This window comes from Eucalyptus grandis, chromosome 4, assembly GCF_016545825.1.
Source record: "Eucalyptus grandis isolate ANBG69807.140 chromosome 4, ASM1654582v1, whole genome shotgun sequence".
Taxonomy (NCBI): Eukaryota; Viridiplantae; Streptophyta; class Magnoliopsida; order Myrtales; family Myrtaceae; genus Eucalyptus; species Eucalyptus grandis.
The window spans coordinates 21,950,438-21,974,767 of record NC_052615.1 but is presented as its reverse complement, the minus strand read 5'-3'; the positions used below and the strand labels follow the sequence as shown (position 1 = coordinate 21,974,767).

At 40.6% G+C, this 24,330-nt stretch overlaps 3 protein-coding genes across 3 annotated transcripts; all 3 read right to left on the bottom strand.

Moving 5' to 3' along the window:
* Positions 1-13,778: 13,778 nt before the first annotated feature.
* On the bottom strand, positions 13,779-15,659 carry LOC104437113 (UDP-glycosyltransferase 88B1). Its single transcript, XM_018870796.2, is given in 2 exon segments — positions 13,779-15,303; positions 15,306-15,659. Coding segments are annotated over 2 exon segments (1,452 nt in total). The 5' UTR covers positions 15,514-15,659; the 3' UTR covers positions 13,779-14,059.
* A 6,801-nt stretch (positions 15,660-22,460) lies between these two features.
* Positions 22,461-24,003, bottom strand: LOC104437114 (UDP-glycosyltransferase 13-like). The gene is given in 3 exon segments (XM_039311738.1): positions 22,461-22,972; positions 22,974-23,043; positions 23,046-24,003. Coding segments are annotated over 3 exon segments (822 nt in total). The 5' UTR covers positions 23,314-24,003; the 3' UTR covers positions 22,461-22,488.
* LOC120293003 (UDP-glycosyltransferase 1-like) lies at positions 23,493-23,953 on the bottom strand. Its single transcript, XM_039311739.1, has one exon. The coding sequence runs from the start codon at positions 23,931-23,933 to the stop codon at positions 23,493-23,495; it is 441 nt and encodes a 146-aa protein (XP_039167673.1). The 5' UTR covers positions 23,934-23,953.
* Positions 24,004-24,330: the final 327 nt, after the last annotated feature.

Genomic DNA, 24,330 nt, shown 5'->3' with positions numbered 1-24,330 from the left:
TAAGAACTTGGTATGGGTTTGGGAGAGCTCAAGCTGAGTTTAGCTAGTGGTGCACCCAAAATTTTGGTCACGACACAAGTGATGCCAGGGAATTTGCCATCTGAATGCGTAGGGAAACAAAAATATGAGATGCGATTTGCGTGAACATTTAAACAAGCAGGTCATATTTAACATCCAATGAAAGGATGCTACATCGGTTAGCATAACTTATGGACACATATCTAAATTAACTCAGTATTGTCCTCTAGTATTCTTTGTAATACATTATTCTTTAATATTCGGTTCAACATAAGTCCAAAGAACATGAATACAAAGCATTTTGAACATTATAATTTTTCTTTAATCATCAAATTACGAGATATGGTGGGATGAACAGAGTTTATGTAAATACGTTCTTTTGGCTTGGTCGAAGATTTTTCACAGAAAATTTAAATGCTAACAGTTTGTTGGGCCTGTCTTTTCTAATGTGTGGATAGCATTGCAGTCCAATGTTTCATTATGTCAAGCAGACTCCTCGATTTGACCAATCACCAACAATTGAGGCAGTGCTACTTGAACCTCACTAACGGAATGGAATGGCCAAAGGCACAAAATAATCGGAGCTCATTAAGTCCTTAAACTCTTCCATTTGAACTTTAAGATGTAAGATTTCGGAAGTATTTTCAAGAAAATATTACACCTAGGAACTAGGGGGACCTTGGGGGGTGAAGGTTGACACTCCATCATTTCTTGGGAAATTTCTATTGCTGGGTAGTTAGGTATAGTAATTTTCTGCGTTTGAAATGACAAGATGCAGTCCTAAAATGGCTCCTATTAGGTTGACCTATGCCTCACATAATGTCTTTTAAATGACTTGTTGACCCATTAATAACCCCGATTGTCTTTCACATGGCTGTGTCCTCGATTTGACCGAACACCACCGACCGAGGCAAATATCCTTGAACCTCACCAACGGAATGGAATGGCCAAGAGCACAAAAAGACAGAGAGAAAGAAAGAATACTTCTCAGTGACGCAAACCGTGGTTCAACCAGTCATTCCCATCCATACACCAGCCCGCGACGATCTTTCTTTCCCGTTGAAAGTTAGATTGGCTTTCCACTAGGGTTCGCAGTCTTATTTTGGCAAGTTAAGCATAGGCCTTGACACATCCGGGTTGACCATGGCAAAATGAAATGTTAATTTGAGTCTTAAAGCCAAAGTCTAGATTACTAGAGAGGTTGGGAGTTTGATTACCCATCTTCTCGAGAGGTTGGGGTGGGGACGCATGAGTGAGGGGAGTAGAGTTTCGTAAATTGCACGTAGCACATAACGACATAGTGATTTGTAAAATAGATATACGGTTGGATTAGACCCAAAAAAAAAAAAAAAATCACTGGGAACGGGTACTAAGTATGTGTTGGGTGCTATGCCTCAACTATAGAATTGAGTTAGTCGAATACTTGAGTGTAACTCAATTCAGATATTTAGACCCTGATATAGGAAGTCTACTCGAGCTCGATTTTTTGGCTTGAGGTTGCTTGGATTGGTCTTCAATAAGCTCAATTTCAACTTGACTCTCCGCTCAATTAGTCGATATGTCATATGGGAAATCGAACTTTGTTCACCCTCATGCTCAGATTCTAGTTTCTCTACCGCTCAACTAGGCTTGTTTTCCAATCAAAAAGAAAAGAAAAGAAAAAAGAACTAGGCTAGTCAATTGCTTGAGTAATGTAAGTATTTTCAGCATTAGCTTGACCAGATTTTAAGTACTCAGAAATATTCAAGCTCGACTCAACTTCGACAAAGGTCGAGCTAATTTCTAGTAATCTCTGAATTGAACTACTAGTCAAACTCGAGTAGCTTATGGGTAGCTTGACTTGCTTACACCCTAACATAATTTACACACATAACTCTGCTTTTTAACTGCTAACTCAATAACATAATTTTAGTAATTAACGAATATATTTACAAATAAATTTAATAAATTTATACTTAACATTATTTTATACATGAAACCCACATAAGCTAACTGATCAAATAAGGGCTAGAATGATTTATAACTATTAATTAGGTGCGAAAATGCTACTTTAAAAAAAAAAATTATCAAGAATGCACGAACTCCATGTCTGAAAAATGTGGAGATCAAAACAATAATTGACTGATGTTCCGTGCATATACTATTTTGCTTGGATGAAAGACCTTCTATCACCTTTTCTACCCCATCAAATACAAACTTACAAAGATTTTTTTTTCCTTTTTCGCCTAATACAACTAAAATTAACCTTAGGAAAGCAAATTAAAACCAAAACCCCGAGAAATATCTTTTGGTGACACGACAAATCAATGCATACGAGTTTGATGGAGGGTCTCTGTAATGTTAGGCGATCTTAAGACTACACAATTTTCAGGGAAGTGAATGTCACTTATCGAAGTGTTCCTGCTAGAGAAAGGAGCAATTGAAGTTAAAAAAAAAAGGAAACTTGAAGCTGATGCCAAACAATGTCATTTTGCTGGATCAGTTCGAAGACAACTAATGCCTTTTAATTGCAATCTGTATGATTTGCTGTCCACAAAAGGAAAAAAGAAAAAGAAAAGAAGAGTGATGGAGAAATATATTTGTGACAAAGATCGCAGAGTATCATCACGAGATGTGAAAAAAATTCCTTGCTCGGTAAGAGAAAGCAAGCATAATTATCTGTGTGCAAATGCCTCTGGCACAGGTCTGGATTTCACCAATTCGAGGAACATTGTAAGGTGTTTGATAGGTCTCAAGATAGTCACGACTCTGCTCTCATACATGAGACTTATCAATAGAGAAAAAAAAATAGAAACGATTCCATGTTTGGGCTAGTTATTATTTGGATTTCCAAGGTCAACAAGAAATTTAATACGGTTTAGTTTAACTTATTCAAAACATACCTTTTTTTTCCAATGACGAGGAAGCCTACTTTAATTAGGTCAAATCCCAAGTCCATAAAATACTCCACTAATCTCATGAATTAGGTACGACGCGAGTCTAAGTTCTGATGAGGGCATGAAATTAATTATTATTATTATTATTCTTGTTTTATGGTATAGGGTATTGAACTTGCACTTTCTGTCTTACTCACACAGACAATGGAAGTCCTAGGGTATGGTGACCCTGTGGATCCGCTAGAGCAACTAGCAAATCAAACATCAGGGTCATGCACAAAAGTGAGGTTTGAAATTTCAGCATAAAGATTAGATTTCCTGAATGGTCCTTGAGGGAGCTCTTCCACAGCCAACTAATTTCGGCATATGCTAAGATAGATGCTTGATATGAAAAGAATGTTGATAGCAGATAACTAATGAATAAGAAAGATGATCATTTGAATTACCTATTTAGTAGATAAATATAAGATTTACCTCTTAAACATCTCTAATTGGATCTATTTTGTTCTTTGCTCCTTGTTTAATCTAAATCTTGCAGCCGACGGACTTTGACTCTTTTGATCAATATTTTCGGAGGAAATGGACAATTTCTGTGAAACTTAGGGTTTAAGAGTTTGGGGTTGAAAATGAATGGATTTGGGGAAATAGTTTGGATTTGAGGAAAAAATTGAAGCAAAAAGAATGTGATTTCGCTCTTGGTTTGGAGAAATTTCAAAAGTAGAGTAATTGGGCAAGAGGATGTGAGGATTACAAGAGAGAGAAAGAGAAGTGTGAATTTCCGTCATTTGCCTAGAAAAGCCCGTGGGCTCTGGCCTTTTGCCAAAAGTCTCGATCCGTTTGTCTGGGCATCTTCCTCTTTCTTTGCATCATGTGGGAAAATATCCTTGATGTCATTTAGAGCTCGTCAAGGTGGAGACTCAAGGTGGAGACTCTGACAATTATGCCCTACTAGTTACCTTTCCCACACAGGAAGGGGAAAGTTGAGAGTTTGATTCCTCACCCTCTCAATTGGGTTTGGGTAAGGACGTCTTAGATTTTCGCGCTCTACAAAGGGCAAAATGTCTGAAATTGAGTTTAAAGTTAGATAGGATAGACAAAAAGAAGAAAAAAGAAAAAGCAAGACTCTACCTTTGTCATTTAATGGAAAGTTCTAGTCTTGACTCTTCATCTTATAGGAAAATAATTTTGATGCCGATGTCAAAGACGGGTGGTTCCAAGTGTTGAGGTTGTTCCACATTAGTTGTGGAAGTGGTTGGTAGTCAGTTCATAAATGTGAACAAATACCTCATTTTTTAAGCTAACTTTTGCTATGAGAGAGATTCAAGACCACCCAAATACCTCATATAGAAATCATACTTTCGACTATGTCAACCGGACGTTCTCACTAGGGTTAATATTGACGCCTAAATTTTGATGACCCGGTCATTTATTTATTGCATAAAAAATTAGAGATTAATTTTTAACCCCTAAACAAAAATATTAAATAAAATTGCATAACATATAATTTTAGGAACATTTATTATTATTATTATTGCATTTGCATTGGATCAGGATGGATTTGACTTGATGGTTCATAGCCCGTTATTTTCTAATAACCAAAAATTAAAGAATTGGTGATTTGATATTTTTGGTGATATGACAAATGATTTTATGTATTTTTATGCAATCTATTCATATATCCTCGGAAATGGCAAGTGTAACAAGGAGATATTACGAGTTCATTTTCATAAGATTTGGAATTCGAGAAAATCCTATTACAATCTTGAATTTTTGGCAATATGCAATAAAAATTGGTGGAGAATATTCAAAGAGATGAGGAAAATAAAAATATATATTGCATTCGGGAGGTTATAGGTAATCTTCGTGCCCGTTGACATGAAAATGAAATAAAATATTCAGTCCCTCGCCTATAAATTGGCTCGCATACGGACAAAAGAGGGGGCCACACATATTGATACACACGGCCACATGTAGAGATATACGCGAAGAAACATAGAGAAAATCGTGAGTGGGAGTCGAGAAAGAAATATTGCACTGCCCTTGGATATTGAAGGGGGTGATCCAGTAGTAATGTTCGTGAGTGTAGTTTGACAGTTCGGTCAGACACCTACTCACGGTCAAGTTCATCAAGAGCATAAGTTCTTCATAGCTATAAGACAAAAGGAGGAAGGAGATCGTGAGAATTTGGGGATGCATGGCGATGTGTTGACCTCGCTTGGTTGTTTTTCCTTTGCAGGTCCCGACGCCCACGTCGTCATCAAGCAGCGAACAACAGTCTCCCTTGTAGTGTCACCGCAACCGATCCTTTGGTGAGCCCCATCGCGCTCGATTTTTCTTTTGCAGAATTTACTGCAAGTCCCATCACCAAGCACCATCGCGAGCCTGCTGCCCGAGCCACCCGCGACGTCCTTGCCGTTGCCAAGCCCCCGCCGAGACCACCACCGTCAGCCACCATCGACATCCTAGTTCGTGAATTGTGGTAACGCCACCACTCATCACTTGCCACTGTTGCCGTTCACTGTCAAGGAGCCGATTGTGCTCCCAGTCCAATTGCGCAAAGTCCAAATTGGAAGCCAATATTCGGATTAGGTAAAAATTTTGTTTAATTTGATTTATGAATATTCCATGTCCTTATTTAAAATATCTAGATTCATATCTGTAATCTCAAGCAGCCTTCAAAATTGGGAAATCTTTCTAATTTCATAACATACATATGATTAACAGTCTGATTTCATGCTCGAAATATGACTCATAATTGCATAGAAATATCGCCAATTCAACCTCACACTCAAGATACGATTTGAGATTTTTGTTAAAATTGGCCAATCCGATCTCATGTACAAGATACGATCTATTAATTTACTAGATGGATATCAATCATATTTTGCCCGATTTGTTGTCGTGTTGTTTGAATTGATTTTGTTCCATAAAAGGAAGCCCAAAAATATATATATATTTGAGTTAGATTAGGTTCATGTTAGAATATTGCTTATTTAGGGTTATTTTGCATGTTTAGAATAGGAAATTTATTTATTTCGAATTTTGGAAATAAAAATCCAAAAAAAATAATAATTTAGGATGTTATTTTTTCCTTTCATTAATTTAAATTGCATGTTTAATTATTGAGTAATTTTAATTTCGAAATTTAATTAAAAATAAAAGAAAACATAAAAATTATCATGCACATGTCATGTAGAATTAGGTCATTTATTGCACATCATCTAAATGTGTAAATGTTTGAATAGTTGCATTAATCTTTTCCTATCACTAGATTAGGTCATTTAATAAATGTCGCGTGACATATAGTTTGCATGATAGATTACATGTTACATGTCATTTTAGTTAGACATTTTTGTACGTCATTGCATTGCATTGCACGTAATTTCTAGGCTTCACAAATAAGAAAAAAATCTTAAAAGATTGAGTGGTTGCGTGCTAATTAGAGTCATATCTAGGACTATTGATATGTGTTTTAATGTAACATTGCGGATGCTTTTGTTGCTATGGGGTAAGTCCCGTAATTCAATCATTGCTTTCTTAGGTGTTAAATTGGTGATTTGCGCACCCACTTGGTCACCTCATATGTTAGGGAAGTAAATTAAAATCAATTCAAACTATCTGCAAAATATTTTTTTTCAAAATAAAAGAGAAAGGTACCGAAAAGGCATTTGAGAAATCTATCGTAATCAAGTCCCCGAACTCACAATCTCTGATTCCCAGGAGTAAAGTAAATCCCCTGTTACTTTACTTGGGTTTCTAATTGAGCCCATAAAAAATAGATTAGTGGCGACTCCTAACTAATAATCTTTTGCATGCTAAATATTTGAACCTCGATCACGAATTGGTATGGGCTTGAGAGAGCCCGAGCTAAGTTTAGACTTAGTAGTCCATTAGCCAAACCCTATGTGGTGCACCCAAGGCTAGGTCGCGATAGCTACCCTCTTCAAATTGCTGCTTGAGGAACTTCTTTCTCATTAAGGCATTTCTTCGAGAAACTAACTCGGTCGAATACGCTTGGCTACAAGTCTCATGGGTAGGAGTGGGGAGTGGGTTGGTAACTAACCTTTTTGCCTTGACCAAACTACCATCTCACTTACAAATTCCTTCTACCTCAATATAGGTGCCTGCTTCAATGTCTTGACATCATTGGCACAAGTTGTTCTTTGTCTTCAAATCTAGCCGATGCAATACGGACCATTTCAAGGAAAAGTGTCTGCATTGACTTCCATTTTCCCTTGTCCTCTCGTCATCGATAAACTTAATAATTCCTTACCGAATTACTTTTTGAATTGTTTTCCTAAAGCAATGGAGTTAAGTGTGTTATGCCATCATGAATTATGCCACATGCAATATTTTTTGTTTACTAAATCTGTTGAGTCTAGCAATGCAACCTAGGGGATAAGACAAGTTGACTTGAAAACTTAATAAATTTTCGCGCAAAACTTCAAGTTAAACTTGGCAAGGAGGATTTAATAATGGCAGATGCAAATGCATCTATTAGATGGATCGAACCCGAATCTTAGTGAGAAGGTCACTACATTGCTTTCGTGGAAAGTCCCATAGGGATTGCCTTCCATCATTGCTGAAAAGGCGAGTGCATCGCTAGAAAAAGGGGATCACCCTCTTTGGAAAATAATTGCCTAAATCAGAGAAGAATTTCTGTCACAGTAACCCATCACTCAAGGAAGTCTCGAAGGCAATATCATGTAAATTTGCCATTTCCCGATTTTGATTGCACATCCTGAAACTCACAATCGCAAGCATTCCGTGACATGAAATGTGGGACAATGAAAGTAATGTATTTTATATTTTCATTGATCTATCGATTATATAAGCCTAAGATTGTATATATAGTACAAGAAATTAAAAAAGAAAAGAAAAGGAAAGAATACACATAATATTGTCTTCCTTGAAATATTCCGTGCCCATGATCTGCCTATCACCTACAAGATCGGAATCGCAATTAAGGATCAATCGAGGATCAAAACAAATTCTTTATCCAACACTCCCCCTCAAGTTGGCGGCTTATATATGTCAAAGACGCATATCTTGTTTAATAAGTATGTGTGTTGTCTCTAACATAACAATTTAGTAAAAATGTCTACAGGCTGCTCCACCATTCCAATTCCTCAAGTCATAACAATCCCTTATATTTTTTCTCGAGTAAAATGGCAATCAACTTCTATGTGCTTCGTTCTTTCATGGAAAACTAGATTGGCTGCTAATTTAAGTGCAGCATCATTGTCACAAAACAATTCACTCACACCATCAACTTGCACACCAAGGTCTAGTAGCAATTCTCATTTCCAAACTATTTCGCTAATAGTTTTTACCATTGTTTGATATTCTGATTTTGCTTATGACAATGAAACTGTTGACTACTTCTTTGTCTTATAGGAAATCAAGGATTTTCAATTTGATGCAAAAACTAGTAATGGACCTCCTCGTCATTGGGCATGTAGCATAATCCTTATCACAATAGGCCGCCATTTTCATGTTGCAATCATGAGATAAAATAATTATGAGTCCTGGACATCATTTTAAGTACTTTACAACCTTTAGCGCTGCGTTCATATGAGATTGCTTCAGGTTGTGCATGAATTGACTAAGTATTTGTATTGTATAACATATATTAGGCTTAGTCATTGTGAGATAGATTAATTTTCAACAAGTCGTTGATATCCCGATTGATTCTTGAGTAGTGGATCTTCATTGGCTAATGGAGAATTCGTGTCATACTCGAATGTCATCAATTTAACATTCTGCTCAATAGGTATCATAACTGGTTTACATCATGATAATCCTACTTTTGATATAATTTCCAGGACAAACTTTCGTTGACTAAGGCAGATTCCTTTCTCGGATTGAGCTATCTCAATACCAAGAAAATGTTTGGGAGGTCCCAAATCTTTGATATGGAAAGTTGAATGCAAATATTTCTTAAAATGTTGAATCGCGACGTCATCATTTCCCATTATCGCATATCATCCACATAAATCATCAAATAGATTGATGAAGTATCTTTGGTGCATGTGAACAAAGCATAATCATGCTTGGAGCGTTGAAAACCTGCACTTGTGAGAGCAACGGTGAATTTTACATACCACTATCGAGAGGCTTATTTGAGTCCATATAGGGATTTACAAAGACAACATACTCGAGACTCCCCTTGTTTGTGTAAACCCTGTGGAAGTTCCATGTATATTTCTTCATCGAGATCACCATGAAGGAAGGCGTTGTTGACATCCATTTGATGCAAGTTCCAATTACGAAGACTGCAACATACAAGAAAGATTAACTAGTAACTTCCTTAGCAACTAGAGAAAACGTCTCATGTCAATCAAAGCCTTCACGCTATGTGAATCCCTTAGTGACAAGGTAGGCCTTGTAATGCTGCATAGAACCATTTACCTTGTGCTTGATTTTGTGAACCCATTTGCAGCCAATGGGCTTTCTATGAGCAGGCAAAGGAATAATATCCCAAGTATTATTTTCTGTAAGAGCAAATAATTTGTCTGCCATAGCCTTTTGCTAGTGTGTATCACGTGTTGCGTCCTCATAAGAAGTGGGTTCCCGTTCTTCAGAAATTCGTCTAATGCAACAATTATGTTGTGATGATAGTCGACTAAAAGAAACATACGAAGATATAAGATATTGTGTACCTAAAGTATCCAAGGTAGGATAGATATAATCCTTTGTCCATGTCGGGGGACGAATTTGTCGTCCTAATCGTCTAGGCTTGTCAGTAGGTATCAATTTGGTCGTTGGCAATGAGGACCCACTAATGGATGGCTGTGACGATGAATTGTTCATGTCACAGGAAGAAACAGGAGATTCAGCCAATGTAGTGGAAGATCCAGGATGTGACGATGTAGGAGATAAGGTAGGCAATGGCTGCTCAGACAATCGCTTAGGTGCAATTAGAGCATATTGCGGTGTCATGGAAATATCCTCCACTAATAAGAATTGCTGATGATCTAATGTAGATGTCGATGGATCATGTGAAAACCTCGTTTCTTGGAAGGGGAATATATTCTCATGGAAGATAACATCTCGGCTAACGAAGAAGCGACCTTTGTAGATATCTCCATAACCCGATAACCCTTTTGTAGAGTAGGATATCCTGTAAAACACATCGAAGAGGTCTAGGATCCAATTTATCTTTATGGCCCACATTTGTCCCATAGCAAAGACAATCAAAACTCGAAGATGATCAATATTTAATCGTTTCCCAAAAAGCATTTCAAATGGCATGCACCCATTAAGAATTCTAGTTGGCATGTGATTGATTAAATAGGTTGTCGTGACCACACAATATCCCCAAAAAGATTCAGGAATGAAAGCTTGATATTTTAGTGCTCGGGCTATTTCAAGAAGGTGTTGATGCTCACATTCAACAATCACATTATGTTGGGGAGTGTATGTACAAGAACTTTCATGAAGTACTTCATGTGAAGACAGAAAAGATTGACGCTTAGTAGAAAAAAATTCGCGTCCAAAATCTGTGTAAATTCTTTGAACAGGTTTATCGAATTGAGTTTTAATCATGGAGAAGAACTTTGATGGATAAGAAAAGTTTGGCTCTTAGATTGCATGAGAAACACCCAAGTAGTGTGAGAATAATCATCCACGATGGTGAGGAAGAATCGAGATCCATCACGATGTGAAATGTGATAAGGACCCCGGATGTCCATATGAACTGAGGAAAAAATTTCAGTTGCCTGAGTAATACTAGTTGGAAATGGTGCTTGTGATTGTTTTGCCAAATGTCATATCTTACAATTAGGACAAGGGAAACGAGCACTATGTTCAAAACATTTATGAGAAAGAGAGATTTTATTACTAGCAGTGGCATTACATGAAATGCTCTCATTCGATGAGAATAAATTAAAATTTCTTGGAAAGTTGATAAAAAAATATAGCCCTTCGCCATACTACCCAAGCCCATCGCTCAGTCAAAAGGTCTTGAAAGAAACAATTTTTGGAATTGAAATTGGCACGATAGGAATTATCTTGACAAACTTTGGAAACCGATGTGAGATTGAATTCAAATTCAGGAATATAAAGAACATTATTAAGAGTAATATGTGGGTTAGGTGGACAGTACCAACTTTTTGTGACATTGGTGATATTCCCATTTGGGAGACGAATTGATATGGGAGAATGAGATTTTTTTATGAATATTAGAAAATAAGTACTCATCGCAAATTATGTGGTCACTAGTGCCGGAATCAATAATCTATGTATCAACTGAAATATTTTTGGGCTCGTGTAATTAAGTACCTGAGAAATTTGCTGATTTATTGACTGTCTTCAACTGACTCGGTGTCTTCATGATATACTAATACTAATCTTGAGTAATTGGTTGATGAGCTTTGTCAATTTCTAATACCTAATAGATAGAAATTTCTTTTTCTCTTTTCTCTTTGTCGCAGGCTTTTCATGTAATTTCCAGCATGTTTCAATGATATGATGTGGGCATCAGCAATATTCACAATACTTACCCTTAAATTTAGAATTTTGCGGCCCCCCCTCCTTTTGTGATACAAGACCATTTGATTTGGTCTTGTGAGAGCTGTCCGATCCGTGCCCTTGCTTAAGATCTAAGCCGTCAGTTTGGGATAAGTAGACCATCCGATCCACGCCTGCGTCTTTGATATGCACTGTCGGTGCGGAGGAAAGGGGAGTTGTCTGATCCATGGCTTTGATCTGAGCCATTGAACCACAAGCCTTTAGGGTTTGTGTGGCTTTCTTCTTCCCAGCGAAAAGGATTCGCAGCATGAAGTCCCTTGAAGCTTTGTCTTTGTTGTGATGGTCAGAAACCACCACGAGATCGGTTCGAGAGTCCCGCCAATGTAGCTAGAGCCACGCCCTCTCCTCCTTTCTCATATCCCGTGGTCGCAAGCTGCTGGTTTTCTTCTTGGACAGCTAATTGGAAAATTTGACCGAGTGGAGGTATGGGATCCCATAGTAAGGATTTGCGGGCGAAAATGTATGTAACTTTTGTTTAGGGTTAGAACTTAGAAGAAACCGACTTACCTTCTCCCTCTCCTTGATTTTTCAGTATCAGAGAAGAGTCACCTTCAGCCCTTCTAGTTGTTCTTCGGCAGCTTCAAGTTCATTCTACAGGGCAAAAAGATGATTAAAACAAGCGGTCACCGGAAGGTTCCCTTATTTTGTTTCTGAGAGGGCTTGGGTGAGAGAAATTTTTTTAACTTGATCAAGTTTTCCGTACATTTCCCAAATATTATCCACATGACCTTTGAGTCTTTGGTAAGTGGGAGGCTAGCTGCAACCTTGAGGGCCACACAATTTCCGATCCAAGTGCAAACAAGTTGGTTGCATTTGCGCCAATGTCGCCGCATTCAATCGTCGGCCGGGAAAGGGATGGTTCGAGGAACCCATCCTTATCCTTGGTTATGAGGGCTCGTCGGAAGCCTCTCGCCCAAGAAGAATAGTGTTTGGATCCGGTGAGTTGAACCGTAATCAACCATAGCTTCAACCTATTTGCCAGAGATGTGTAAAGGGGGTCTCCCGGTTTTAGTCGGCCACTGATGGCCGGAAAAATGAATGGTGTAAAGTTAGGTTGGGGACCCGGGTAGGGATTCGTCCCTCTCGGGTCTGGTTCGGATCTATGACCCGGCGAACTCGGGTTTGGATCTCTATTAGGGTGGAGCCCTAAATTGATCTCTTGTCTAAGTGGGTCGTAACTAGCCCACTGCTGATTGAGATCGTCAGCCCATGGGCTTGGATTGGAATCCATGGCATGAACTGCCATTGAGTAGGCGTAGGGAAATACGTCTTGACTGGAGCAGGAGCTGGAGCAGACTCTCTTCATATGCATGATCGATCTGTTCAGATGTTCGGTTGGACGACTCCTCCTGTGCAGGTAGGGTCAGATCTTGGTCACCTTTGTTGATTGGATTCTGCATACTGAATAAAAATTGAATTCCAACCTGAGGTGCTAATTTGTTTTGCAAGATATGATTTGCAACAACAAACTAGAAGACGATCGGGGTAACTCAGAAAATTTTGCGAAAGCTGGGTAAGAGCTGCGGCTCCGATACCATGACACAAAATGTGGGACAATAAAAGTAATGTATCTTGTATTTTCATTGATCTGTCAATTATACAAGCCTATGATTGTATATGTAGTACAAGCAACAACAAAAAAAGAGAGGAAAGAATGCACATAATATTGTCTTCCTTGAAATATTCCGTGCCCATGATCTGCCGTATCATCTACGAGATTGGAAATACGAGATTGGAATTGCAATTAAGGATCAACCGAGGATTAAAACAAATTCTTTCTCCAACATTCCGAACGGATGTCAGATGAGGAAGTAGTCGCTAGTCAAATTTTGATTGAACCTTCCCAAACTTGAAAAAGGTCTCAAAGCCCGAAATCGTACCTAGAAGTATCAAAATCAAGCGGAACTTTTCATACCCCAAAGTTATGGTCAATGATGATTTTTAAAATGAGGAGTCTTTGAAACGATGCTTAGATTACAGACCCAAGCCTAAAACCCGATATGAATTGAAATCTTGGGCCCATGATTTGACAATTTCTCGGAGAAATATTGGGCTCGTTGGAAAGGTCTCGACTCATGCACTCTGGAAGTGCAAAAGTCGCACCAATAACTTTTTCACGCTTTTGAAGGTTACCTATGCACTTTATCACGACCCCGGCATAAATAATGCACACGACCTTCATCATTCGCTCACTAAAAAGCAACAAACCATAAATTATCCACATGACATCATTCGACGGCATCCGAACGTGGCCAAGTAAGGGCCATTCCGAATCATTGCAGTCCCTAATAATACATCGGATTTAGCAATATAGTCAAAATGCTTTCTCTTCTTTCATACCCCGGGCTTACATGTCATTCGCGAACCGGACCCCACCAACCAAACCAAAACACATGTCGCGTGAAACGTAGTTTAAGAATCAAATCAAAAATGGGACAGGCAAAAAGGATCAAATCCCATTATTATTTTTCTAGGGTTTCGAGCGTGCCCACCATAGATAGATATTTTCTTGGACCTATTGCAGCTTAGCCTTTGACCACCTGCAGCGTACTTTTTTTTTTTTTAAAACCACACAAAGAAGAGAAAAAGCCAAAAAAGAAAAAAGAAAAGAAACGATGGAAAAAGGCAAAAGCTCAAGCGATGTTCCATGACCGTACTAACTCAGCCAACGCGACCTGAGCCGACCCGCCGGGATTCAGTGCTGCCTGCGCTTCTTGCTTGAGATGCTGCATCCGCTCCCTGATGGCCTCGCCCTCCGGCCCCATCAGTCCTCGGACCCGCCGCTCCACCTCCGCCGCGCTCACCGTCCGCTCCTCCCCCGCCGCCTCCTCCATCGGCAGCGCGACCCTCATCGCCTCCACCATGAACACCCGGTTCTGCCGCTGCTCCGCGTAGAGCGGCCACGCGATCATCGGCACCCCCGCACACACGGCCTCGAGCACCGAGTTCCATCCGCAGTGGGTCACGAACCCGCCTGTCGCGCCGTGGTCCAGCACCGCCACCTGCGGGGCCCACGACTTCACGACGAACCCCCTCCCCGCGGTCCGCTCCAGGAACCCCTCCGGGAGCAGCGCCCCCAGGTCCGGCTCCGCCGTGGAGACGGCCTTGTGGCCCTTGCCGGTGGCCGGGCTCCGGACCACCCATAGGAACCGGTGGCCGCTCCTCTCGAGCCCCGTCGCTATCTCCTTCAGCTGCTCGGCGGAAAACACCCCGAGGCTCCCGAAGCTCAGGAACACGACGCTTTCTCTCGGCTGCGAGTCCAACCATGTCAAGCACTCCGGCTTGTCGTTACCTGGGCCGCCGCCGCTCCCGGCTTTTCCGCCATCCCCGCTCGAGACCAGGGGCCCGATGCAGTAAAGCGGAGGGGTCCGCCCGTCGGGCACGCATTTGCCGTCCCGGATGGCTCTCACGGCTTCCTCCTCAAGCTTCTCCAACGTGTTCACTATAATCCCGGACGCCATCAGCATGTTCGTCGCGCTCTCCAGCAAGAGCTCGTAGGCCCGGTCGTTGCGATCTTGCAACAGTTCAGCCCTGTCGGAAGGCAGCAACGGCGGCGCTCCGGGCAAGCGGAGGACGGTGTCGGTGGCGAGGTCCTTCAAGCTTCTGGTGGTGGTCCTGTGGAGGACGGGCAAGCCGAGGAAGAGGGTCAAGCCGCCTCCCGACGAGCTGAAGAAGTAGTAGCAGGGGATGCCGAGGCCGCGCGCGACCGACAGGGCGTTGGTGCAGAAGAAGTCGATGACGAGGGCCCGGACGCGGTGGGTCTCGGAGATGGAGACGAGGGCGCGGTGGACGTTGGGGTTGTTGAGGCGGAGGAGCTCGAGGGCGAGGGTCTCGAGGTGCGGGGAGGTGGTGGAGTAGTCGGGAGGGAGGGAGGTGGGGGCAGGTGGTGGAAGGTGATGGAAGGGTGGGCAGCGGAGACGGCGGCGATGTAGGAGGAGATGGAGCCGCCTTCGTAGGCTTGGCTGGGGAGGAGGACGTGGATGGAGAGGGAAAGATGGCGGGTGAGGAGGAGCTTGCCCAGCTCCACCATGGGCGTGAGGTGGCCGATGGCCGGTGCAGAATACAGAACCACCGCCTGCTCCTCCATGATGGGTGGCTCTTGTGATCGGCGGATTGGGAAAATCTCGAGAGATATGTGCTCTTTTGGTCAAGTGTAAGCAGATGTATTTTACATGTCAAAAAAGCAGATGAATTTATAGTTGAATTTAGGTTGACCGGGTCAGACCTGTTTTTTGTGTATATGTTTAAAAACTAAATTCGGATCTTTTAAGAAGTCTTTCAGTTTATAGGAGGGACATGTTATCTAAAAGTTTTAAAATTTATTACGCCTTGTAAAATTTATAAAAAAATATAATCAAGTTTAAAATTTATTAAGTTAATGCAATGAAGTATTTGTGTTAACACTATGGGTGATCGATCTAGTGTAGGTAGATTCAAGACTTGCATCTTGTACTCAATCCTATTATAATTGGTCCTCTTTTTTTAGACCATATATTCGATTCTATTTACACTGGACCTTGTTTTGGGACCATCTTATTTTTTCAATTCGGTTTCAAAGTCAATCTTATTTTCATTCCTGATATCCTATGCAGTTTTGAATTTTTGAATTTTACATTAATACGCAAGAAAATGTAATATTTTTAATTTGTATTAAAACATTAAATATATGTAATTAATAAGTACATTAATTTTTTGACTAAATGAAAAGTAAAAATCCTATGATTGCAGAGTGATTTGATTTGTCTATCTCAGGCTTTGCAAACTAATTCAAAGTTCAATAGAAGACAACTGGAAGCAAATTTTAAAACTAATTTCTTGATTTCCTCCCCATGATTGTGGACTAGTGGTGCCAAAATGGTCAATAAAGTGACAGTCATTCTTGGATAAAAATGACTCAAGTCACAATCCTTCTTTTTCTTGTCTTTCCCTTCGCAGCCTCTCTCTCTCTCTCTCTCTCTCTCCAAATGTACTACTATTCAAGGTTTCCTTGTGTCCCATGACTACCACAGCCATTTTCAACCTCCTAACCCGAACCCTCTCGCTCCTCCCCCTATCCCTCTGCTGCACCTCCTGCAGGCCCATCCCGCCTCCTACCCCTCCGCCATTGACAACGGTTGCGTCTCCTTGAGCTTCCGCCACATGCTCTCCTGCAACGCCTCTAACCTCTTCTTTGCCACCCCCTCCGGCACCAACAAGGTCTAGCCCATCGACTATGCCAAGCACAAGGTGGTCGTCTTCGACCCTGCCATGTTAGCCAAATATCCTTAAAAAACGTAAACTTTCCACCAATTTGACAAGAAATCTAGCTTGAGAAAACATCCCCAAGAAAAAAAAAGAAAAACCCAGCATTAATTTGAAAGAAAATTTTAGAAAAACCGAGGAAATTCGCAAACTTATGGATGAGGTCTTCATCGTTGATGAGATGAAACAGAGTGATCGTGAGTTGGGGATGGACGGTGCAACCATGAGCCAATGAGAGAGGGAAGCGAGCGAGGAAGAGGAACATCGAAAGTGGAGCATCATGCGAGAAGAAAATACAGTTTTAATATTAGAAATCATGTTAAAAAAAAGATAAGAGTAAGACTTTTGAGCTTACAAAACCGGTTCCCAAACAGGTCTGGTCAATTCGGTTCTTGAGTTTGTATTCACTTGGAACGGAGGATTAGACTAGTTCAAATCGGTTTCAAATTTTGGGAATTGGTTCCTAAATTGGTTTTAATGGGAATTGATTCCTGGACCTGTTTTCTAGGTGGGACGATTTGGTTCCCATTGCACATCGCTAGTTAACACTGTCAATTTGACTATTGAAAAAAATTGATGTGATATTTTTTATTAAATTCTTTATTAAAATTAGATTAAAACAAAAAAAACTAAAATTTTATTATAGAAATGAAACTAAAAGAAAAAAAAAAGATAAGATAATGACAGGCCAATGGCATTTCTATAAGCCATCATCGAAAAGGTTGGAACCCTAGCTAGGCTCGGGTGAAGGCACCTAAATTTGAATGATCCTTACTCGATCATCACTCGCCTAAGGCAAGGCCTTGCAGGCTTGGGCGAGGCTCACCCAAATGTGGTGAGCCTCCTCAGCCGTGAGCCCTGATGTTGCCCTCATGAATGTAGGGTGAGTGTTATGCTCTTTGAAGTGGTTTGTTGCTTTCTCCTTGGAAGCTTAACTATGCCAAATGCATGAAACTTGGTCATGAGCAAATTATTCAACACTTGTTCGCCCTTTGGCAGCATGATTAGACCCATACCCTTCTTCTGGCCTTCGGCAAGGATTGGCACATTGCCTTCTAGCTTACTATATCTTGGTTTGGACTTAGATTTTAGTACATTTCCGATGAGATCCATGTGATCAAGATTAACGTGCACTGGATTGGTATATAATGTTTGGAGCACCCGATAAAGGGCTCCTCTCTCTGTTTGACATGCTTGAACTTTCTTTTCGAACACTTTGGGGCCATGAATTCGCATCAAGGAAATCGGAACATGATGTGTGCACTCGGTTTGTTCAACTTGGCATTTAAGTGTCTACAAACTCAATTCTTTTTATCAAGCAGTACAACTTGGAACAAATCGTCATGTAACATTCTTGAAAATGACAGAATTTTCACATAAACCATGTAATGCAATTTTTACATTGAAGAGATAAATTATCTTAAAAACTACTATTCAACATCTCAAAACTATTCACCGCATCAAATCAACTATGGCCTAAAACCCATCCGGTGAATTTTTTTGAAAATGTCCTCTGGGGCCGATTTTGGGTCCATGGGCCAAAACCCTATTGGCCCAAAACACAATTAAGGCTGTAAAGATACTTGCTTTACTAAATAAATGTTTTTTAATCTAATATTGCAAGTACTTTAAACATGGCACCAAAGCATTCAAAAGTTACAATTAAAATTGTTTTCTACTACCCAAATTTCGATATCGATCATTTAAAAGTTTATCCCATTCTCACAATTCCACAACATGATTTCTTGGATTTTCTCAAGACTTACGTAATTTCTCGAAATCAATAGATAATTTGAATATCTTTTAAAATTAAGAAAATTTACATAACATAATGCATTCGTCACTAATACGATTGCAATCTAATGACGAGACGGACTGGATAGCCCTGTGGACCAGGTTGGTTTTCCAAAATTTTAATTCCTAGGTTTCCTTTTTCAAGCGCTCATACCTCTTTCTAGAGAGCATCAAATTGTCTAACTTTGGTGTTTATGGGAAGCTCTCATAAAGTAGAGCAATAATGCGACAATCTACCCTATAACTTTCTAGAGAAATACATTTCTTGGTGACAAATATGCTTACTCTTTGATCTCCGACTGCAACTCTGCAAAAGCATATCTTTCGAACGAGGCGTCGAAATCATGTGCCCTCTAATCCTAAGGGGTTCACGATGATTGGGGAAGCGCCTGGTCATGCCTATGGTGTTATCAGAAGTTTGTTGAGCATCACGGACAAGGGCAAGACGGGGGTTAGCAGAAAGCTTGATAAAATCCATAAGGAAGTTTTTGGTTGAAGTACATCACCTACCATCAAGTTAACGATTTTCTAATGTCCGGCTAAGTTTGGATGTCTCGTTTATTTCAGTCAATTGCAATAATCACACTAATCATGGCTAATTAAAACTGTTGCTTGGGTAATACAAACATCATAATAAGGATACTATGAGTGCTATAACTTTCGTATCCTTAGTTGAGTGTCGTAACTTTTTTTTTTTATCACTTAAGTGTCAGAACTTCTAAAGAACATTTCACCCGAGTGTATAATTTTCAATTAGTCATTTAAGTGTAAATTTTTTTGAAATCGTTCATCCAAATGTTGAAAATCTAACGTAATATGTCACTTATTGTGAACATTTTAAAATAATTAGGATAGTTAGGTGATCGATCAAAAATTATATAATATTTAAATGGTCGAAAAAAAAGTGAAATGAACATTGAAAATAAATTAGGATATTCAAATGATTAGTGGACATTTAAATTCTAGAGCACCGACGACTTTTTCATGCTCTTGATGGTTACCTATGCACTTTGTCACGGCCTCAGCATAAATAATGCATACAACCTTGGTCATTCGCTCACTAAAAAGCAACAAACCATAAATTATCCACATGACATCATTCGACGGCACCCAAATGTGGCGAAATAAGGGCCGTTCCTAACCATCGCAATAGCATAACGGCATGATTTTGTAATTGCGGTCCCTAATAATACATCGGATTTAGCAATATAGTTAAAATTGTTGTAAAATATTGCTTTGCAAATATATAATAGAGAGAATAGATAGATTGAGTAGAGAAAATCAGACACCGTAGATCGTAGAGAAAGTCGAGGAGAGAATTTTATTTTCAAGTGTATGACTGTTATATGACTGTTATATCTATAACAAAAACTAAACTCCTTTTCATAAGAAAACAAGAATGTGCTTATCATTAATATCAATGTATCGAATGATATATGTATTGGATAGGGAGATGAACATTCATTGTATATGGAGATATACTTAGAATGTATGATACAAATGTACCATAATAAGTACATTAGATAAGATGAATATAATGAATATTCATTCATGTATTTCATAACACTCCCTCTTGAATATTCATTGTATTCATTACGAATGTGCATCGAATGAAATTGCCTTATTAAAACCTTCCGGAAAACTCAGTAGGACAAAAATCGGACAAAAGGGAAAAAAAAGTGTAGAGTACAAATTTTATGATCTCTCCCTTTTATAAATGCATTAATTGTCTCGTCAAAAACTTTAAGCTGAAAAAACCCCGTGGGAAAAAAATCGGACAAAAAAAAGAGAGAGTGTAATGCATAATTCATAATATCTCCCCCTCAATTGAGCCATATAGCCACTGCTAGGACTAGTCAATCTTGTATCTTGTGAACTCGCCGCATACCAGTATTGCAATGCATAGTTCATAATATCTCCCCATCAATTGAGCCATATAACCACTTTTGGGACTAATCAATCTTGCATCTTAGTTATAGAGTCAAATAAATATTATATAATGTTCATAAGCATTTCATAACCATATGAAAGAATAATAAAAAGTAATACATTTAAAGCAAAACAACTAAAAAGAAATTATTAGAATAATAAAATTCGAAGTTCAAATTACTATCCACTAATCTGATGCCTCATCAAAGTAATCATGGGTCCTCAAAGAAATCAAAGACATCTAAGGATGCATTTGCTACTTCGGGACCAAGAGGAGTTTCACCAACGGATATATTGTTGGCCTCAATAGTGGTTATGGCAGCAGAATTGATTTCAATGACATAAGATTCACTACGCTTGCTCGTATTTTTTAAAGATGCCTGGTATAGGTCAACAAAGTGCCTTGGCGTAAAACCAGTACGTGACCAGTGCTTAGTCATGCCACAACAATGACAAATACTTTCATTAATCACATTCTTTGGCTTTTTTTCTTTGCTATGATTCGGGCCAAAGTTAAATTTTCTAGGGCAGTTAAATTTCTTGTCATCCCTTCTAGAAATATGTTCTTGCATGTACTTATAGCCCTTAAAATTGCTAGTATTTTTCTTAAAGTTAGCATGTGCTTCAGGCAATGCTTTTAAGCCAGTAGGTCTAAGATCATGATTTTTGAGCAGCAATTCATTAGTTTGCTCGGCAGTGAGGAGCACGAAAATTAATTTAGAATATGTGGCAAACTAACATTGTCGGTATTGCTGTTGCAATATAATATTCGAAGCATGGAATGTGAAGAAAGTTTTTTTTTTCTAACAATTCAACATTAGCGAGTTTGATACCGCATAACTTAAGTCGAGAAATAATATCAAATAAAGCAGAATTATAGTCAAACACTGATTTAAAATCTTGCAGTATGAGATTTTGCTAGTCATATTGTGTTTGATGGATGATAACAATCTTGGTATGATCATATCTATCCTTCAACCTCATCCACAGGGTCTAAGGGTCTCGAATGGATAAATATTGAGTCTATAAGGCTCTCATGCAAATGACGGCGAATAAAAATCAAGGCATTTGCTTTATCCTTTTCATTTGAGGTTCTATCATCTGTAATTGTATTAGCGAGACATTGTCCTTGGAGGTACATTTCCATGTCAAAACATCAAGATAAATAATTCTTTCCACTCACTTCCAGGACGTGAAATTTGGGCTTTTCAATATTTGCCATAATCATTGCAAAAATAAATCTTTAAATTAATTAGAAGGATTTCTAAATATCCACCACAACTTCAGGAGCAGAATGATACTTTTAGATTTGAAATTTGGCTTCGTGCCAAGAAAAATAAAAATGAAAAATTGATAGAAGAATATGAAGTATAAGTTGATTAATAAAAAGAACACTCACCTTGCAAAAATTATTTACTCGGTTGGTAGATCTTCGTGCCGATAACGTGTTATAAAATATTGAGTTGCAAATATATAATAGAGATAATAGAGAGATTGAGTTGAGAAAATCATACACCACAGATCATAGAAAAAGTTAGATAAGAGAATTTTATTTCAACTCTGTGATTGTTATATAATTGTTATTACTATAACAAAAATTAAACTCATATTTATAAAAAATAAGAATGTATTTATCATTAATATCAATGTATCGAATGATACATGTATTGGATGGGGAGATTATATGGAGACGTACTTAAAATGTATGGTACAAATGTACCTTAATAAGTACATTAAAAAATATGAATATAATGAATATTCATTCATGTATTCATGTATTTCATAAGCAAAATGCTTTTCTTTTCTTTCCGTACCCTGGGCTTACATGTCATTCGCGAACCGACCCCCGCCAACTAAACCAAAACACATGTCGCGTGAGACGTAATTTAAGAATTAAATCAAAAATGAAATAGGCGTAAAGGATCAAATCCCATTATTATTTTTCTAGTTACTAGAATTTTTCTAGGGTTTCGAGCGTGCCCTCCGTAGATATGTTCTTGGACCTATTGCAGCTTAGTCTTTGACCACTTGCAGCGACACAAAGAAGAGAAAAAAGACAAAAATAAAAGAAAAAGAAACGATGGAAAAAGGCAAAAGCTCAAGCGATGTTCCATGACTGTACTAACTCAGCCAACGCGACCTGAGCCGACCCGCCGGGATTCAGTGCTGCCTGCGCTTCTTGCTTGAGATGCTGCATCCGCTCCCTGATGGCCTTGCCCTCCGGGCCCATCAGCCCTCGGACCCGCCGCTCCACCTCCGCCGCGCTCACCGACCGCTCCTCCCCCGCCGCCTCCTCCATCGGCAGCGCGACCCTCATCGCCTCCACCATGAACACCCGGTTCTGCCGCTGCTCCGCGTAGAGCGGCCACGCGATCATCGGCACCCCCGCGCACACGGCCTCGAGCACCGAGTTCCACCCGCAGTGGGTCACGAACCCGCCCGTGGCGCCGTGGTTCAGCACCGCCACCTGCGGGGCCCACGACTTCACGACGAAGCCCCTCCCCGCGGTCCGCTCTAGGAACCCCTCCGGGAGCAGCGCCGGCTCCGCCGTGGAGACGGCCTTATGGCCCCTTGCCGGTGGCCGGGCTCCTGACCACCAATAGGAACCGGTGGCCGCTCCTCTCGAGCCCCGTCGCTATCTCCTTCAGCTGCTCGCGGAAAACACCCCGAGGCTCCCGAAGCTCAGGAACACGACGCTTCCTCTCGGCTGCGAGTCCAACCATGTCAAGCACTCCGGCTTGTCGTTACCTGGGCCGCCGCCGCTCCCGGCTTTTCCGCCATCCCCGCTCGAGACCAGGGGCCCGATGCAGTAAAGCGGAGGGGTCGGCCCGTCGGGCACGCATTTGCCGTCCCGGATGGCTTTCACGGCTTCCTCCTCGAGCTTCTCCAACGTGTTCATTATAATCCCGGACGCCATCAGCATGTTCGTCGCGCTCTCCAGCAAGAGCTCGTAGGCCCGGTCGTTGCGGTCTTGCAACAGTTCGCCGATGTCGGAAGGCAGCAACGGCGGCGCGCCGGGGAAGCGGAGGACGGTGTCGGTGGCGAGGTCCTTCAAGCTCTTGGCGGTGGTCCTGTGGAGGACGGGCAAGCCGAGGAAGGCGGTCAAGCTGTTCCCCGACGAGCTGAAGAAGTAGTAGCAGGGGATGCCGAGGCCGCGCGCGACCGACAGGGCGTTGGTGCAGAAGAAGTCGATGACGAGGGCCCGGACGCGGTGGATCTCGGAGATGGAGACGAGGGTGCGGTGGACGTTGGGGTTGTTGAGGCGGAGGAGCTCGAGGGCGAGGGTCTCGAGGTGCGGGGAGGTGGTGGAGTAGTCGGGAGGGAGGGAGGTGGGGGCAGGTGGTGGAAGGTGATGGAAGGGTGGGCGGCGGAGACGGCGGCGATGTAGGAGGAGATGGAGCCGCCTTCGTAGGCTTGGCTGGGGAGGAGGACGTGGATGGAGAGGGAAGGTTGGCGAGTGAGAAGGAGCTTGCCCAGCTCCACCATGGGCGTGAGGTGGCCGATGGCCGGTGCAGAATACAGAACCACCGCCTGCTCCTCCATGATGGGTGGCTCTGGTGATCGGCGGATTGGGATAATCTCGAGAGAAATGTGCTCTTTTGGTCAAGTGTAAGCAGATGTATTTTGCATGTCAAAAAATAAGATAAATTTATAGTTGAATTTAGGTTGACCGGGTCAGATCTGTTTCTTGTGTATATGTTTAAAAAATTAAATTCGGATCTTTTAAGAAGTCTTTCAGTTTGTAGGAGGGATATGTTGTCTAAAAGTTCTAAAATTTATTACGCCTCCTAAAATTTATAAAAAGATATAATTAAGTTTAAAATTTATTAAATTGATGCAATGAAGTCCTTGTGTTAACATTAGGGGTGATTGGATCTAGTGTGGGTAGATTCAAGACTTGGATCATGTACCTAATCCTATTATAATCGGTTCCCCATTT

Coding starts and splice junctions, on each gene's coding strand:
- LOC120293003 (XM_039311739.1), bottom strand. CDS start 23,933: ATGGAGGAGCAGGCGGTGGTTCTGTATTCTGCACCGGCCATCGGCCAC.